The sequence below is a fragment of the Capra hircus genome, chromosome 19 (genome assembly GCF_001704415.2).
Source record: "Capra hircus breed San Clemente chromosome 19, ASM170441v1, whole genome shotgun sequence".
Classification (NCBI taxonomy): Eukaryota; Metazoa; Chordata; class Mammalia; order Artiodactyla; family Bovidae; genus Capra; species Capra hircus.
This window is the reverse complement of record NC_030826.1, coordinates 19,597,639-19,614,517: the sequence shown is the minus strand read 5'-3', so window position 1 is coordinate 19,614,517 and position 16,879 is coordinate 19,597,639. Positions and strand designations below refer to the sequence as shown.

Genomic DNA, 16,879 nt, shown 5'->3' with positions numbered 1-16,879 from the left:
ATTTTAACTGGCCCATGAGTGGGAGACAATTTCAAGAAGACCCTCTCCTCCTGAGAGGGATCTGAGTGTCAGGAGAGGCGAGGTAGCGGGTGGAGGCAGGGGCCTGGTACCCTGGGTGCTGTGGAAGCCTTTGGAAGACCTAATGGAGGGAGGTGGCACAGAGTGAAGCCCAGGTCACAGACTGTCCAGGAACTGCTGTTAGCTGAAATCCTGCTCTGAGGTGCTCATGGTCAGGTCTGACCAACAGGTGGGCTGGGACCCTCTGCTGTGAGGGCTCTGTGTTGAGCTCTGTTGAGGTGCCTGCCCAGATGGACCCTGTGCCCTGGAGGGGGCTACCCATGAGAGCCCCATGGGGTGCTGGGTGCCGGCCCAGGATCTAGGAGTCACGGTGAGGAGGGGTCAAGGAGGGCCGGAGACAAGGCCTGATGCCTGGGTGCAATGGAAGCCTCTGGAAGAGCCAGTGGAGGGAGGCCACCCAGGGTCACTGACATGTCCAGGGGCTGCTGCTTGTTCAGGTCCTTCTCTGAGGTGCTCAGGGTCAGCTCTGACCAACAGGTGTGGCAGGAGGGGCTCTGCAACCAGGGCTCTGCGTGGGGTTCCTGGGTGCCCAGCCCTGCTGGGCTGCCTGCGCAGGTGGGCCCAAGCCCTGAGAGGAGTCTCCCCAGGGGAGCATCATGGGCTGCACAGGTGAGTCCTCTGCTCTTGAATGTGTCTGCCCACGTGAGCCGCACGGGCTACTGGGTGCCTGCCCAGGTGAGCTCCAAAATCCTGGAAGTGCCTGCCTGAGAGAGCCCCGCGCCCTGGGAGGGGTGTGTGAACTAATGTTCTCTCTTTGCAACTGGCACGGAGCTGCCTAGCAACTCCATGGACACCACTGGGGTGAGATGAAACAAGGGGAGGTTGCAAGTCCCTGAACCCCCACCTGGGCCTGGGCGAGAGCGACGAGGTCGGCAGGTGCGTGAGGGAGGCCCCACGGCTACCTCTTGTTTTTTTCCACTGACACTGGGGAGCTCCCCATCCCAGGACAGAGGGGCCAGCCTGCCCTAGGTGGATAAGAGTTCCTGGTGACCCTGCAGGGGACATTGGAGGGAGGGACCAGGCAGGAGGGGAGTGGGCACCCAGGCAGAGCCATGGGGCTTAGGGCCCCAGGGGGTCTCCTTAGGTCTTAGGAGTGGACGAGCAGTGGTGAACAGTGGTGAGCATGACCCAAAAAAGCCTCCCTGATGGCATGAGGCTGAACCCCCTTCTGGGTGACAAATCTCCCAGTTGACCCCCAAAACAGGATTGTAAGACAAATCCTGTTAAAAGAAGGTCTTGTAACATGAGTCCCACTGAGGAGGAGGTTTTGCGAAGCTAATCCCCCTAAGAGGAGGCTCTGTGAGCTCGTCCCCTCAGAACCGGGAAGTGGAAGCTGCCGGGAGTGGGCCCTGGTGGGGGGTTGGGGGTGCAGTCCCTGCTCTGGTGGCCCCACGTCTGTGCTTCTGAACAGGTTACTTGCCTTCTCAGAGCTGCACCTTCCCGGTCTGTTCGAGGGGTGACGGCAGTGTGGATTGACTAGTGAGTTGCTCAGAACAGGGTAGTGGGGGTCTTATGGGGATCTGCGGGGTTGGCAGAGGGAATCAGGGAATTGAAGCACTTTGCAGAGGAGCCCAGGGATGGGCTCGGTTTGGCGGGTCCTCCTGTTTCCTGAATTGGAGATGGGGAAGCCCCAGTGGGCAGTGGCAGGTTCATCCCACCTCAGAATCATCTGGACCCCAAGGCCCAGCAACCCCTGACCCCTGTGTCTGGACCCCCAGGGGGCAGGTAGGACAGGCTGGCCGCCTCCTTCCTCCCCAGGACGTGCGAGGTCCAGGCTGTTGTCAGGAAGGACAGAGGTGGAGGGGGCGTCCCATGTGGGAAGAGGACATGATGGGGCAGCTTGTGTATGTGGACGTCCACACCAGGAATGTGGGTCTGTGCGGGGGGTACTTGGGCACCAGGAGGTGCAGCTGGTGGGCCGGAGTGAGTAGGCTTGGGGGGTCCCGTGGTGGGGGTGGGTCGAGCTTTGCTGATGCTGGGCCTCAAGCTTCGCCAGCCTTCCTTCTCCAGGTCACTGGGAAAGAGGCGCTGATGGAGTAACAACTTTTTGGTGGAGTAACAACTTTTGTCCCCAGGATTGGTTCCTCAGGCTCTTGGAGGGAAGCCCATGGAGTGCCAGTCCAGCTGTGCCCATCAGGGAGGCTGGAGGGAGTGGGCAGGAAGCGCTGGTGTGGCCAGCACCTGTGCACAAGCTTCCGAGCCTGTGTCCAGAGGGAGCTCTCACCCTGCACGTGGGGTTCCGCTTCTAGTGGGCTCGGATTATTTTCTAGACACAAAGTCCCAACATCCTGTATATCCACGGCCGGTGGAAAGGCACATCCGATTTGGTGCCCGGTGCTGGCCTCTGGGCCCCCTCCTGACCAGGCGCCTGGCTGCCAGTGTCTCCTTGTCATGACCGTGTGTCAGGTGTGGGGGGAGGAGAGCGAGTGGTCCAGCCCCCCGATGGGTCAGCCGTCCACGGAGCCAGTGCTGTGGCTCTGCCCTCTGCTCATGCCACGGGCAGACTACCGTCCCTTATAGATGGGCAGGTGGTCGGTCTGACACCTGGGGCCAGCATGCGGAGGCGGCATGAGATCAGGGAAGGCTCTCTGTGTGGGTGCAGATGCTGCCAGGAAAACCCGAGTTCTTTGCTGAGAACATTGAGGGGCACTCAGGCAGCAGGGCAAAGAGCTTGTTCTGGATGCTGTTGTCAGGGAGTGGGGATATAGACAGGGGCTCAGCCTGTGAAACCCCAGGACCTTGCCCAGAATGGCAAAAAGAAGTGATTCTTCTACGTACTACTGGAGGGAAGGAGCAGACTTGCTAGGAGGAAGGCTCACCAGGCTCAGCACATGCTCGTGTGCTCAAGGCTAAGACTGACCTCAGATGGTCTCAGCTTGAAGCAGGATTTTGGTTCCCGGGCAGAGATTGAAGTCCGGCCATGACAGTGAGAGCGCAGAATCCTAGCTACTAGACCACTAGGGGCCAGTGAGCCATGTAGAAATGAATTTCCACATAGAGATGGACAGTAGTGAAGCCAGGTGTTTGTCAGGAGGCAAATGAGCATGTATGGGTAGACCCATGGGCATCCCTGTGGTAGTGTGAGTCACTTTTATGGGGCATGTCTTTTATGTTTCCCTTGGCCAGTCTGCTTGCTTTGCCTGGTTTGCCAACTGATAGACACTTCAGTGGCTTCGATATCTTGCTGTTGTCAATAGAGCTGCCATGAACTGTCTATGCTGCTTATGATTTGCTATGCTTCCTAAATTCAGTGATTCCTGACTATGAGCAAATGTAAGACAATTTCAGCTATTATTTAAATTGCCCCTCTTGCATCCTTTTATCTTTGGAACTCCAATTTTATATAGACCTTTTTCACTCTACCCCTCGTGTCAATATCTTTTATTATCTTCTGTGTATTTTTGTTATTTCTGCTGTATATGAGGCAGTGTGTACTGGGTAAATTTTCACAAGTTTTAGTTGTCCTTTGATTGTGTTCAATCTGCTGTTTATTTTTACTTTCAATGACTTTATTTTTCATCTGTGTGAGTTGATTTCCTTTCAGATTTGCCTGGTGATATTTCAGTGATTTTAGTCCTTGATTGGCTTTTGGATACCTTCATTAAAAAATTTTTATCTATTTTTAATTGGAGGATAATTGCTTTACAATATTGTGTTTGCTTCTGCCCTACGTACATCAATGTGAATCAGCCATAGGTATACATATGGCCCCTCCCTCTTGAACCTCCCTCCGACCCCCCACCCCATCCCACCGCTCTAGGTTGTCAGAGTACCTGATTTGAGCCCCCTGTGTCAGGTAGCAAATTCCCACTGGCTGTCTATTTTACATACCGTGATGTGTATGTTTCCACACTGTTCTCTCAATCCGTCCTTCCCCCACTGTGTCCACAAGTCTCTTCTCCATTGCTGTCCTGCCAATAGGTTCATCAGTACCATCTTTCTAGATTCTGCCTATATGCGTTAATATATATTTTTCTCTTTCTGACTTAACGTCACTCTGTACAATAGGCTCTAGGCTCACTCGCCTCATTAGGACTTTGTTTTAAATTTAATTTTGGCTGTACTGGGTCTTCATTGCTGGGTGGGCTTCTCTCCTTGTGGCAGGTGGAGGCTCCTTCCTAGTTTCAGTGCGTGGGCTTCTAACTGTGGCTTCTCTTGCTGCAGAGCGCAGGCTCTAGGGCGTGGCCTTCAGCAGCTGCGGCTCCCCGGCTCTAGCGCGCAGGCCCAGGAGTCGTGGTGTACAGGCTTAGTCACTCCGTGGCATGTAGGGTCTTCCCAGATCAGAGAGCAAACCCGTGTCCCTGCATTGGCATGCGGATTCCTTACCACTGAGTCACCAGGGAAACCCTCTAGATATTCTTCAGCCATAATCAGTTTGCATTCTGCATCCAGTACTTCCAGTATCTGAAGTGCTTGGGCTGTAATTGTCTCTTATGAATGTGTTTAGTCATGCTGTGCTCAGTAGCTCACTTGTGTCTGACTCTTTGCCACCCCATGGATGTAGCCCGCCAGACTTCTCAGTCCACGGGGGTTCTCCAGGCAAGAATATTCGAGTGGGTTGCCATGCCTTCCTTCAGGGAATCTTCCCAACCCAGGGATTGAACCCGCATTGGAGGTGGATTCTTCACCAGCTGAGCCACCGGGGACGCTCTTAGGTATAGTGGCTTATTTCTCTGTGCTTTGTAATTTGGGTTGTGAGTTCCTGTTTGGGTGGGCTCTGTCTATGAGAATCTCTGGAGCCCTAGTTAAGGATGCATTTCCCTCGAAAGAGCATCTGTGTTTGCTTTTGCCAGACACCCCAGGGCATAACCAACTGCGGGCATTTTAGGTTAATATCTTGATTTGAGTTTCCTAAGCCTTGATGGCAGCATAAATCTGATAACATGTAAGGGCACATTTGTGGTTTAAATTTATGTGGAGGACTTTTTCCCCACCAGAAGCTGAGGCTGTAACAGACACATTTCACTGTGGCAGGTAGGATTATTTTTACCCCCGACAGAGCTCTTACTGAAGGTATAGCCCTGTTAATGTCTCAACTACTTGTGGGAGCCTGTTTTAATTCTGTATCTTGCTCAAGGCCACATATCTTGTCTTCCTTGTAGCTGTTATTAGCCAAGATTTTGACTTCTTTGTGTCTCAGTCTTTCTCTGAAAGATAGAGCTAATAGTACCCATGTTACAGGGTTGTTGTAAAGTACTTGGAGCAGGGTCTGCTGCTGCTGCTAAGTCGCTTCAGTCGTATCCGACTCTGTGCGACCCTATAGACGGCAGCCCACCAGGCTCCTCTGTCCATGGGATTTGCCAGGCAAGAGTACTGGAGTGGGTTGCCATTGCCTTCTCCTGATATAAAGAATGCTGCTGCTGCTGCTAAGTCGCTTCAGTCGTGTCTGACTCTGTGCGACCCTGTAGAGGGCAGCCCACCAGGTTCCCCAGTCCCTGGGATTCTCCAGGAAAGAACACTGGAGTGGGTTGCCATTTCCTTCTCCAGTGCATGAAAGTGGAAAGTGAAAGTGAAGTCGCTCAGTCGTGTCCGACTCTTAGCAACCCCATGGACTGCAGCCCACCAGGCTCCCCCGTCCATGGGATTTTCCAGGCAAGAGGACTGGAGTGGGGTGCCATTGCCTGGTCTGGCATATAGTAATTAGTCAATAAACACTAACTATTAGTGTTAGCTGTTATTTTTACCAGTTGGCAAAAGGCCTTAGGGAAGTACTGGCTCGTGATCTTTTAGGTCTTTAAAGAATCCCCTTTCTGTAAGCTCAGCTATTTATTTAATGTTTGTTATATCATCAAGAAATCCTGGGTGTTTATGTAATTTTTTATTGTTGGTGATGTATAGCTGATTTATAATAGCGTTAGTTTCAGGTGTACAGCAGTGACTCAGTTATATACATGCATCCATATATATGGTTTATTAGAACATATTGAATATAGTTCCCTGCGTAGTACAGTAAATCTTTTATTTTGTTATATGGTAATGTACATCTATTCATACCACACTCCCAATTTATCCCTCCCCCCATTCTCCTTACCATGTCGGTGTTTTGTACATTTGTACTTTTTGTCAGATTCTACATATAAGTGATACCATATTTGTTTCTGACTTCACTGCATGCTAATCTGTAGGTCCATCCATGTTGCTGCGAATGGTATTTCACTTCTGACTAATATCCCATTGTGCATATGCACATCTTCTTTGTCTATTCATCTGCTGATGGCCACTTAGGTTGCTTCCATGTCTTGGCTGTTGTAAACAGAGCTGCTGTGAACACTGGGGTGCTTGTATCTGTGTGAATTAGAGCTTTTGTCTTTTCTGGATGTATGCCCAGGATTGGGATTGCTGAATCATATGGTAACTATTTATAGTTTCTTAAGGAACCTCCACGTTTTCTGTATAGTTGTTTGTAAATATCATCTACATTACTTGAAATAAAAGTTCAAATATTTTTGCTGCACTTAAAAAGGTCCGAACAGGACCAGTTGCAAAACTCAACTTAACCTGATTCTTGATAGTTAGATGGAAAAGCATGGGTGTTAATGATCTGGTCATTCTACTGGTCTTTATTTGCAATCTGTAGGATGTCGTGTGTCCAACTCTTGGCGACCCCATGAATCACAGTATGCCAGGCCTCCCTATCCACCATCAACTCCCGGATGGAAAAAAACGGTTAGTTTTTTAAAATGTGTTTTGAATATTTTGCTTTTAAAACACGTGTAGTAAAGTGAAAAATGATTTAGGAATCCTGTACTACTACTACTACACATAAGCGCAATGGCTTATCTGGGGGAAACTGGTTAGTTGGTTCTACCTTATTTTTCATGGAAAAGTCATGACAAAGGATAAAAATATAGATAAGAGGTAATAAATTCAAGTTACTCATTGTTTGCTTTCATAATAAGGAAGTGGCTCAAATTAAAAGCTTTAGCTCTGTGTTCATGTGGAACAACCTTCCACAGCAGTCCAGTGGACAGGACAGGGCAGGCACAGGACAGGAGGCAAGCAGAGGCTCCTCTAGTTGCGGTGGGCGGGCTTCTCATTGCTGTTGCTTCTCCTGTTGTGGAGCACGGGTTCTAGGTGCACAGGCTTCAGTAGTTGTGACACATGGGCTTAGCTGCTCTGGGGCATGTGGGATCCTCCCGGACCAGGGATCAAAACCTGTGTCTCCTGCAGTAGCAGGCAGATTCTTTACCACTGAGTCACCAGGGAAGCCCCCACAATATAGTTTTTAAAAAGAAATCACAATATTGTCTTTATTAAGATTTTTCTTCTCAAGGATAAGCATTCTCAGAAACTCTAAGGTAAAGCTGCTCATTTAAAAAAAAAAGTGTAATTGCTATAATTAAGAAATGGATAAAATAGTTGGCTGTGGCGATGAAGAGCTGTGAAAATGAGTATTATCAAAACATAAGTAAAAATAAACCCATTATTACTTAGAGATCTTTGAGTATTTCCCTGAGACAGCAGGAGGCTGACCACTGTTTGAATCTGAAGTCGGCTGCTTAAGATAAACGCTGAACTCTTAGCAAGAAGATCTCTGTGTTAAACATTCTACTAACAGCAACCTGAAAACGTAATTTACCACTTATTTCCAAGTATCTGGGCATTGTTCACTCACTGGCAAAGGTCACAAGAAAATGTTATCACTTAGGTGTTTGATTCTCAAAACATTTTAAACCTGAGAGACAAAAACTGGATGTTAAATCAGTGAGTAGTATCAGTCTCTTCAATTCAACCCTGGCCCCAAAATGGAAAACAAGACTGAACAGCATTTAGCTTATTCACTGGAAACTTTTTACTATTTTTTTCCTTAATGGTGTGTCATTTAAAACATTGAGATGAAACTATATCAAAGAATGGAATGCAAAATGTGCATGAATTCTGGAGCTGAGAGGGGAGTGAGGACGACTCTGATTTTGGGCTTAAGTAAGTGGGTGGATGGTGAAGCCCAGGGTTGAGGGGTAGGGAGCAGACAGAGGACGGTAACTGGTCATTCACTTCCATCTCACCTGCCAAAAAAGAAAGGCCTGCTGCTGCGCTGTCAGGGGCCCTCCCCGGCAGTGGTCCTCCTGAATGTGAATAGGCTGACTCAGGGCACGACTCCGCCCCCCTTGCCCCCAAGCAAGTCGTTTCCCTTCTACAATTCCTCATGAAGTGCTCAGGATGGCCCTAGCTTGTTAAGCCTCAACTATTTTGCTAGTCAAGGAAGTGGGAAAAAGAGCTAATGGGGCAATAAGAATGATGGGGGAAGAAACGTTAATTTCATTAAAAAAAAAAAAAAAAACTTATTTGGCGCGCTGCATCTTAGTTGTGGCATGTGGGATATAGTTCCCTGACCAGAGACTGAACCCAAGCCCCCCTGCATTGGGATCTTAGCCATTGGACTTCCAGGGAAGTCCCTTAATTTCATTTTTGACATGGGTGAGGACCTATAAGATACCCAAGTAGAAATTTCTAGTAGCTACCTAAAAGAATCTGGGTATAGAGATAAGATTTGGGGTCATTCTCTTACAGTCAACGAAGGCAGGAGGGTAGATGAGGTCACAAGGAGAGTGTGTCCAGCAATGGATCTTGGCTGCACACTGGAAGGACTTAGACAGAACAGAACCAAACTACAACAAATTGATGCCTGACCTCGCCTCCAGATTCTGGAGTGCAGCCGTGAAATTTCTGAAAGTTCTTCAGGTGATTCTACCAAGTGACCAAGTCAAGAACCTTTGACTTTAGGATGAAAACCCAGGACTGATCCCTAGCCCAGAGAACACAACACGTTAGGATAAAGGAAGGAGCCTGTAAGGGAGAGTTGTGGCCCCTAAGAGGAAAACAGAGTTGTGTTTCAGAAGCCAAGGAAAGATCTGAGGAAGGAGAGGTGGAAGAGTCATTGCAAGGAAGACACTAAACGTGTCCACTTACTGCTGTGCTGTCTAGACAACAGCCCCCACCGCAAGCTGTCTTAATTTAAAACCCATGTAAGTTATGCATCCTATTCTTTAATATATTTTAATATGTCATATTTAAAATTACTTAGCATACAGAAAAAGAAAATCCAAATCTTATGAGCTAGCTCAAGAGATTATCTTCATATTCCAGGTTCTTATAACTTAAATTGCAAACAAACTGCAGCTGCTTCCAGCCCTGACTTTCTGTCCATACTGACTACTGGCTGTACACACTGCACATTTTTGCAATTACCAACAATTTTAAATTAAAGAATAAGGCACAACCCCCCTGGTTAGATGAACAGGTTTTAGTGGGAATAGCTCAAACAAGTTTTCTCTAATACTTACCTATGAAGAAGTACACAATGGTATCTACAACCCCAAGCATATTCTTGCCTTATCCAGCCTCAGGGAAAGTATTCTGAAGTTAGGCAGTCTAACACCATAGGCTGGTACTAGACAGGCAGTCTGGCATTGAGTCTTGATCACATCACCACCCAGCTGGGACTTCTTCTTTAGCCAGAAGTACCGCTGGGATGCGAGGGACAGGAGGCAGAAAGGAAGTGGAGGGAGAGGTTAAGCCCCTGAGCAGTCTGCTGCTTTGGAGCAGTCCACTTTTGTTTGTTTAATATAATGGACTCTACTATATTGGAGTTTGATTTCACAAGAAAATAGGATTAAGAAAAGTTCGAAAACCACTGGGTTAGATTGACTCTAAGGTTCAAATTACATATAAATAGTATCTCTGAAATCAGTTAATAAGTTTTCAGTTATGTTTTTGGCAATCCAAAGTCTCTGAGAAGGTTAAAAAAAAAACTCCACAACTAATTTCCTCAAAAACTGAAATGGAAATATAAATAGGTAATGTCTCAAAACTTGCAAATGCAGGCTGCAAGTTATACTGAAGAGAAAATAAAGGAAATAACACGGCTGACACATCTTTTTCAAATGTCACATTTAATGTTTTCACCACTGTACTTCAAATCTACATTGTACAAAGTGACCAGTAAGTGTGCCACGGTAACTGACCAACCTCTGAGATTGTACCTTTCACACCAGTGTCTTCTTGGGCTCTTTTGATACTAAACACGTTTCTCATTCAAGTGAATTGAAATGCTTCAGTTGGGTTGATTCTCAGGAGCCTCGTAAAAAGAAAACAAAGATATTGCACCATCTTTGTTTAGTAATTCAATGTTTGTTTCTTTCACAGCAAATAATTACTTCATTGAAGTTAAAACTTCCAAACATAACTTATTAATAGTCTTCAAATTCAGCTCAGATCACTCAAGATGAAAATACTCTGCTAAATACAGATAACTTACAATAACTTTAACAGTTAATTGTCCATAACACACACCAAGGTTTTTCCTAGACCAATTTTAAGACGATCCATTAGTATTCCTTGTACAGGTGAAAAACGATCTTCAATTTTCTTGTCTTTTTATTTTTAATATAAAAGTTGGAAGGGACATTCAAGTTTCAAGTCTCCACATTGAACTTAAAAAAAAAAAATAGTCATCATCAGCATGTGGAGGTAAACAAGCCAAGTTGTATAACTCCAGGAGGTAGAGGCCTTCAATTTGTATTCATATATACATATGCACAGAAGGATTCAGTGTTCCAACAGAAAAAAGAATTTGTCAAAAAGTAATAAGTTATTTACTACTGTGACATTTCAAGACTCCCACAGCTTTGCCTAAGGACACAAACACATTTGACATAATTCCCTATGTGCCTTTTTTTGTGGCTTAAAAATTTTTTTAAATTTGTTTTTATCTTTATTTTTTTTTTTTACTGTCCAGTGCAGGAAAAGTCTCACAAAATTTCACAGACCTAAAATGTGCAAGCTAGTTCTCTCGCTATACAGCAATGTTGGGATTCTTTTGAAATTAGCCCAGAAATGAATTATTTACACACATGAAAGATGCATGCTTGGGGATTCTTTTATGTAAGAAAGAGCAGAAAAACTTCTAATAAAAATAGATTAAATATATATATATATATTTATACTGGGTAAGGAAAACAAAAGTTTAGTCTCTCCTAGTCACAAACTCATTCTCTCTACCCACAACATTGGATTTTAGACAGCACACATCACCGTCACGGCTCTAATGAGAAGCTAATTATAGGGCTTGATCATTAGGTGGCATGCCCCCCTCCCCCACCCCCCAGGTGCAGCCACGATCAGCTCACGTGGCTCCATGATTGGTCGCAGGCAAGGTTTCTAGATTCTTTGTTTTAGAAAACCCCAAATTTTCAGGAATGGCTCAAATATCAAAATGTATGACTGTCCTTTGCGTGTGTGTGTGAACAATCTCACTTCATATTTTTAAAAAAGAAAAAACAAACACAAAAACCCCAAACTCCCAAATTTGGTTCAGTTCTTTTGTTCTGAGGTGAGCCATAACAGCTGCACTAAATTCATAAAACATGTGCAACTCTGGGTAAAATATTTTTTCTAAAAGCACAACCACTTTACAAGATTAAAAGTCTAGTAACATTTCTAAATATTATTCCTATCATACAAGTAGTGGTTGTTAATTTAAAACTTCATTAGTAAAATTACAGTACAAGCATGATTAACCTCCAGAATTGCAAATCCCAGACTCCAGTGGAGAGCTACATAACATCTTCAGTAGTACATTATCTTCCACCGTCACTCCCACACCAGAGGAGATGGGGGCATCTCAGACGGCTGAGCAACAGTGGAACTGGAAGAGAACAGAGACACAGTGAGCCGGCTGTGAGCACCACAAAAGGGCAGCTCACTGCTGCCTGTTTCCCCCTCTTCCTCTAAAAAAAAAACAAAGGGTCAAGTCCATTCCTGGAGTTTCACCTGTTTCACTTCTCTAACGGTGCATCTATCTATCCACCTCCAGAGGATATGGGGGTGAATAAATGAGATAGTCTGTGTAAAGTGCTTTCCACGGTGCCTACTTCATAATACGAATGGAAGCTATCATAAATAATAATACCTATAATCAACTGGGAAAATAATCTTAAAGGATACAGAATTATCCATTTAAAAGTAGCTTCTCAAAATAAGGTGATTTTAAGTGGGGACCTATTTTGAATGAGCCTCATAAGCATTCTTTTATCAAGTTTTAATTGATAATCATTTAGCACTTGTTATCCACAGATCTGTTTTGTCGGTTATTTCACAGGTCTGTCTAATGTTGCCAACTAAGATTACAGCCTCGAGGCGGCTGGTGTCACCCTGCTTCCTCGGGGCCCAGGATAATGAATAACTTGCACCTGAAAGGCATTAAAACACCTGACTGACTGGGTCACTGACTCTTAGGGAAAAATTTAAAGCAGAGTAATTTAAAACCATAGAGAAGTAAAAATGCAACTTCATTCCTTCTTTCTATGGAAACATACATGGAAGGAATGAAAGATGACTAAAAAATTCTTGACCTTGGTTCAGTAAATTCAATCCCCTTCAACACTATATCCAGGCCACTTAAAAGGAGGAAGTGTGAGGGGAAGGGAAAGAGAAGCGAGGAGGAGGGGGAAAAGGAGTGGGAGAAGGGCAGGAAGAGCATGGCCTCTCAGGTCAAAGACCCCTACACGCTGCTCTCTGATACCCCAGCCAGACCTGTGCACCTTTTTCCTTTGCCGCCCGGCCTGATGTGAGCCTTTGTCAACAGAGGGCGCTCGAGGGGCGCTGCAAGGCCACGGTGTTAGGAAGCTGCTTTCCTTCCAGGTTCTGGTGTGCCTTTTTTCGGGGGGGAGGGGGGCGGGGGGGGCGGCTTCGCTCTACCCAAACTTTCTCTGCTCCCAGCAGGCTATGTAATGCACCAGCTCAGCCCACCCCTTTTGGAAAGTTTCTTCACCACCCTCAATGCTGTGTTCCTGAGGCAGCTAGCTACTCTCCAAAGAGGTCCAAATCTTATTAGCCTGGGGTGGAGGGGCTTCCTCTGAGTTCTCAGTTTCTCTCTGTTCACTCCCCCTTGGTCCAGAGGGAGTGCTTGCTTTTCTGCATTTGCTACTTCGGACTCCTCAGCATCCTCTTCCAGGCCTTTGAGTGGTTTGCCATCTTTTCCTAGTTAATGCTTGTTATTAAATTTTCCCTGTTCGTATTACTAGGTGGGCTTCTTTCTCCTGTTGGACCATGACTGATACAGAGAGTCAGGGAAAAGAAATGAAGAAGAAAAGGACAAACAGAGCATGAGGCTTGCTAGGTTCTAGAGGAGGCTTATAGCTCTTGAGCCAATCAGACTGTTGGCTTCTTTCCTAAAGAGGATATATCAGCAGTCCACCTATAAAATATGATTTTCTTGCTTGCAGTTATCATTAAGGTGGTGGGGCTGGTAGTGGGAACTGAGGTGACCACGTCCAACTCCAGGACAGTGGCTGCTGCAGAAGGACGATCCCCACGCACTTGATCAGGCAGCATAATGGTCATCTGGGGAAAACCGCCAAGGCAACCACAGTGAACTGAAGTGAGAGTGGAAACGCATGTTCACGTTTTACATGTGCTTTTGAGTAAAGCCAAAACTCAGAAACTTTCTGTTGGACCTTTTATTCATGTTATCTAATCTAAATAAAACAAGAAATATGCTGAATAATAAACTCACAGTGGCATCCTTTCAATTCTAACAAGGAAGTTCGAGTTACACAGTTACCTAATAAAGCTCTTAAAAGCAGCGGACTGAGGGTTGATGCAGAGAGGCACTCGGTTTCCTTTCTGCTGTTCCAAAATGAACTGGTGAATGATTTCTGTGGAGAAAACAAACATCATACAACCCATGCCAATTTGCAGGCCTGGGAGCAGTGGATTCTTGGCTTAACTCTAGTCAGCATCTGAACGGCATTTCCTAGTGGTTTAGTTAAACCAAGCACACACGTCATCTCTCAGGCAGAACTCAATGGAACTTTCCTGAAACCAAGACGACAGGTGCTGCTAAATGCAGGCCAACCCTCCCAAAGTGGCATTACAGGGGCTGGAAATCCCACCCGTGGGAGGTGTAAAATAGTGTATAAATCTGAGAGTGCCTCTATTGGGTTGGCATTATACATGAGCTCTTCTAAACTGCTGGTAATTATTGCCTTTTTGAAAACTACTTAAAAAACCTGAGTTGGTATTTAGGTACATAGTTTCAGGCTGGTCACTTTGGGGACAATCCTTTTCTAAAATGTCCTAGAGCAGACACTTAAAATCACTCAGAATTTTGGATGTCATTAACCCCCAACCCAAGAGGAGATTGTGTCAGGATATTTTATGACTAGACTATCAGAAATCCTCTTCTTGTCATCATCTAAGGAATGATTCCCTCAGTGGCTGTTTATTCTTTTTAAAGCTTTGCATGTTATATAAAAAAGTCCAATGTTTCATTCCATGCAATCACACTGAGTGAATACATATTAAATATATTGAGTCACAGTAAGTCAGCTCTAAAAACAAGAACAAAATGTTCATTCCTCTGCCAGACCTTCCCTTGGATATAAAATCAGTGTTTTTATAACACACATAGCTTTCTTGGCTTATATACTCTGGACAAACGGCTATATGCAAGTTTAAAAAAAAAAAACATACAAAGGAGCTTTGATCACCATCCAGACCTCAGCTTTCCAGTCACATAACAGAAAATGTTAGAGTCAGCCCACCTGGCGGAAAGCCAAAAAAACACACTCACCTTTAACCTGTCGAACAGAACTGAGGTTCTTCTCAAAAGTGTCATCGAATTTGGGGTTGGTGACGGGCTCAAAGTCACTGGTATAAACTCTTCCAGTAGAGGTGGAAAAGCAACATTTACACATACACGTGTGATATCGTAGTCGCCCTTCATCTAGGTAGGGGTGGGCTAAGGCATCCTTAGCGGATATTCTTTTGGACTGAAATCAAATTGAGAGACCAGCACATCAACACTACAGATAAACAGAACTGTCCATACAGGATCTTTCATGAGCCACAGTGGCTGCTTTATACAACTTTACATTTAATTTATGTGCGGTACATCCTGCATAGAGGAGTGACTGCAGATGGTTGAGGGTAAGAGGATAATTGAATTTAGAGCCAGGTAATATAGCAGTAAAGGCAGTTTTTGACATAAGACAAGAAGCTACTGGTATAAACCACCACACGCTGCCAGAAAGCACTTAGAAATGACTTTCTGCTAAAATCCTGAAAAGTTTCCTACCTTGAAATGGATGTGTGCGGGGTCAAAAATGAGAAATATCATGACATTTAAATATGCAATGCTTTGGAAGGGATACTTTTACATTTTAAGTGACAGTTGTATTTTCTAAATATGTTTCAGCACTTAGATGTGAGCATGGTGGCAATTTTACAAAGCTGCTTGAAACTTTTATCCTCCTGGACACCAAATCAACTTGAGCAAAAGCCTGACTGCAAGCTGCTGGGGTTAGGCCCAGCAGCTAATAGCCTGCATGCCATGTTTTGATATCCATCCCAGTGTGAGTATCAGCAGCCTGGGGTTTTCTGGCACTTCAGATCAGAATACTGAGTGTACTAGTTTCCAGTTACATACACCATAAACTTTTAAACTTGCTTCTCCATGAAAAAAGAATAAAGCTGTCCCTTCTTGTAGCTCAGTGGATATGTCAGTACTACTGAGACAAAGTGGATTTTAAAGGATTTAAGGATGACTCAGTAGTAGAGAGGAGAACACAAACTGACCCTTTGCCCTGCTTCCAGTCTGCCAGCACTTCACATAACACAACTAAAAAAGAGAAAACCATTTGCATTCAAACCCAAAATAACTGGATCCTCCAACTGATTCTGGTCCCTCAAATAATAGAATGTTAAGTATTTCCCTAAACCTGGATTCCCTAGAAAAACACATTATCTCTGATTTTTTGCTATGCTAATATTAAAAAGCCATGTCATGACCTTTTGGGATACGGTAACAAGAGAAATCGGCTGTTGACCTACCAAGAAGAGTTGAATGTGAACTTTACAACGCGGTTTTGTTCCTTTTGCTGCTTCTTGTGTTTTGTTATTTGGTGACAGCGTTTCTGAAGTCTGACACACTAACATGCTTAGCAACTAAACCTTTTCTTTTTTCCTAAATGAGTCCAACTATTCCCAGAGGCTCTACTGGGATCAAGGTCTACTGTCAGAACCAAAAAATACAGGACAGTGCTCCTTGCCTGGTTCTGGACCCTTCTGAGGCCACAGCATCTCCAGCCAGGCTCACGTGCAGGGTCGAGAGCTCTTTGGCTTTTGCTCACTGGTTACTGGCCAAGTCTATTTCTGTTTCTGAGTGAGCATGGCTGATCATGTCCAAACTGGTAGCAGCAGTGACTGAATCTGGGTTTTATCATACAACCATTAAGTCATTTCTGTCAGGTGGCAGATGTCAGAAACTGGGTGCCTGTCAGCTGTGAACCAGCAGATGGAATCTGGTTTCACTGTTAGTCTTGTCTGTCTGGGGATTCTGGTATTTCCTAAAATTTCAGATGCATGCCTGGAGAGATTTTGGTGTTTTCCTAACTATGGATGGCGTTCTGTATGTTGTATGTTCTGTGTGTACTAGGCCTGGGTCCTCTGAAGTGTCTCAGAGGCTTTACAAAAGAAAAGCCTTTGAACAAAAAGTAAATCAAATCCCTAGCATGCAGTGATCAATTTTCATTTCTCTAAACAAATTAAAGTCTCTTTGAAGTGAAAAAAAAAACCCACAAAACTTCTCAGATTTAATAGTGATGTTCTTTTTGAAGTATCTGGTGTTACATAATTATGTCCTCTATGTCATAATTACATCTTGTTTCTTGATCAACATCTGTAATAGGTATGGATACTTGTTTTTATGAGATTCTGTTGCTTTATCAAAATTGGCTCTTCTAAGTTTTGAATAAGAGTGATAAAATTTTCCATTTTACAAATATAAATGGATATACTT

The 16,879-nt window shown here is 44.9% G+C and overlaps 1 protein-coding gene across 1 annotated transcript in view; it reads right to left on the bottom strand.

The window, feature by feature from the left end:
- The window catches only part of NLK (nemo like kinase), a 127,376-nt gene continuing 120,449 nt past the window's right edge, over positions 9,953 to 16,879 (bottom strand). Inside the window, exons 9-11 of the mRNA XM_018064292.1 lie at positions 14,654 to 14,852; positions 13,643 to 13,736; positions 9,953 to 11,725 (exon numbers count right to left, since the gene is read on the bottom strand). Coding sequence (XP_017919781.1) covers positions 11,671 to 11,725; positions 13,643 to 13,736; positions 14,654 to 14,852 — 348 coding nt within the window. The 3' untranslated portion in view covers positions 9,953 to 11,670. The remainder of the gene's footprint in view (positions 11,726 to 13,642; positions 13,737 to 14,653; positions 14,853 to 16,879) is intronic.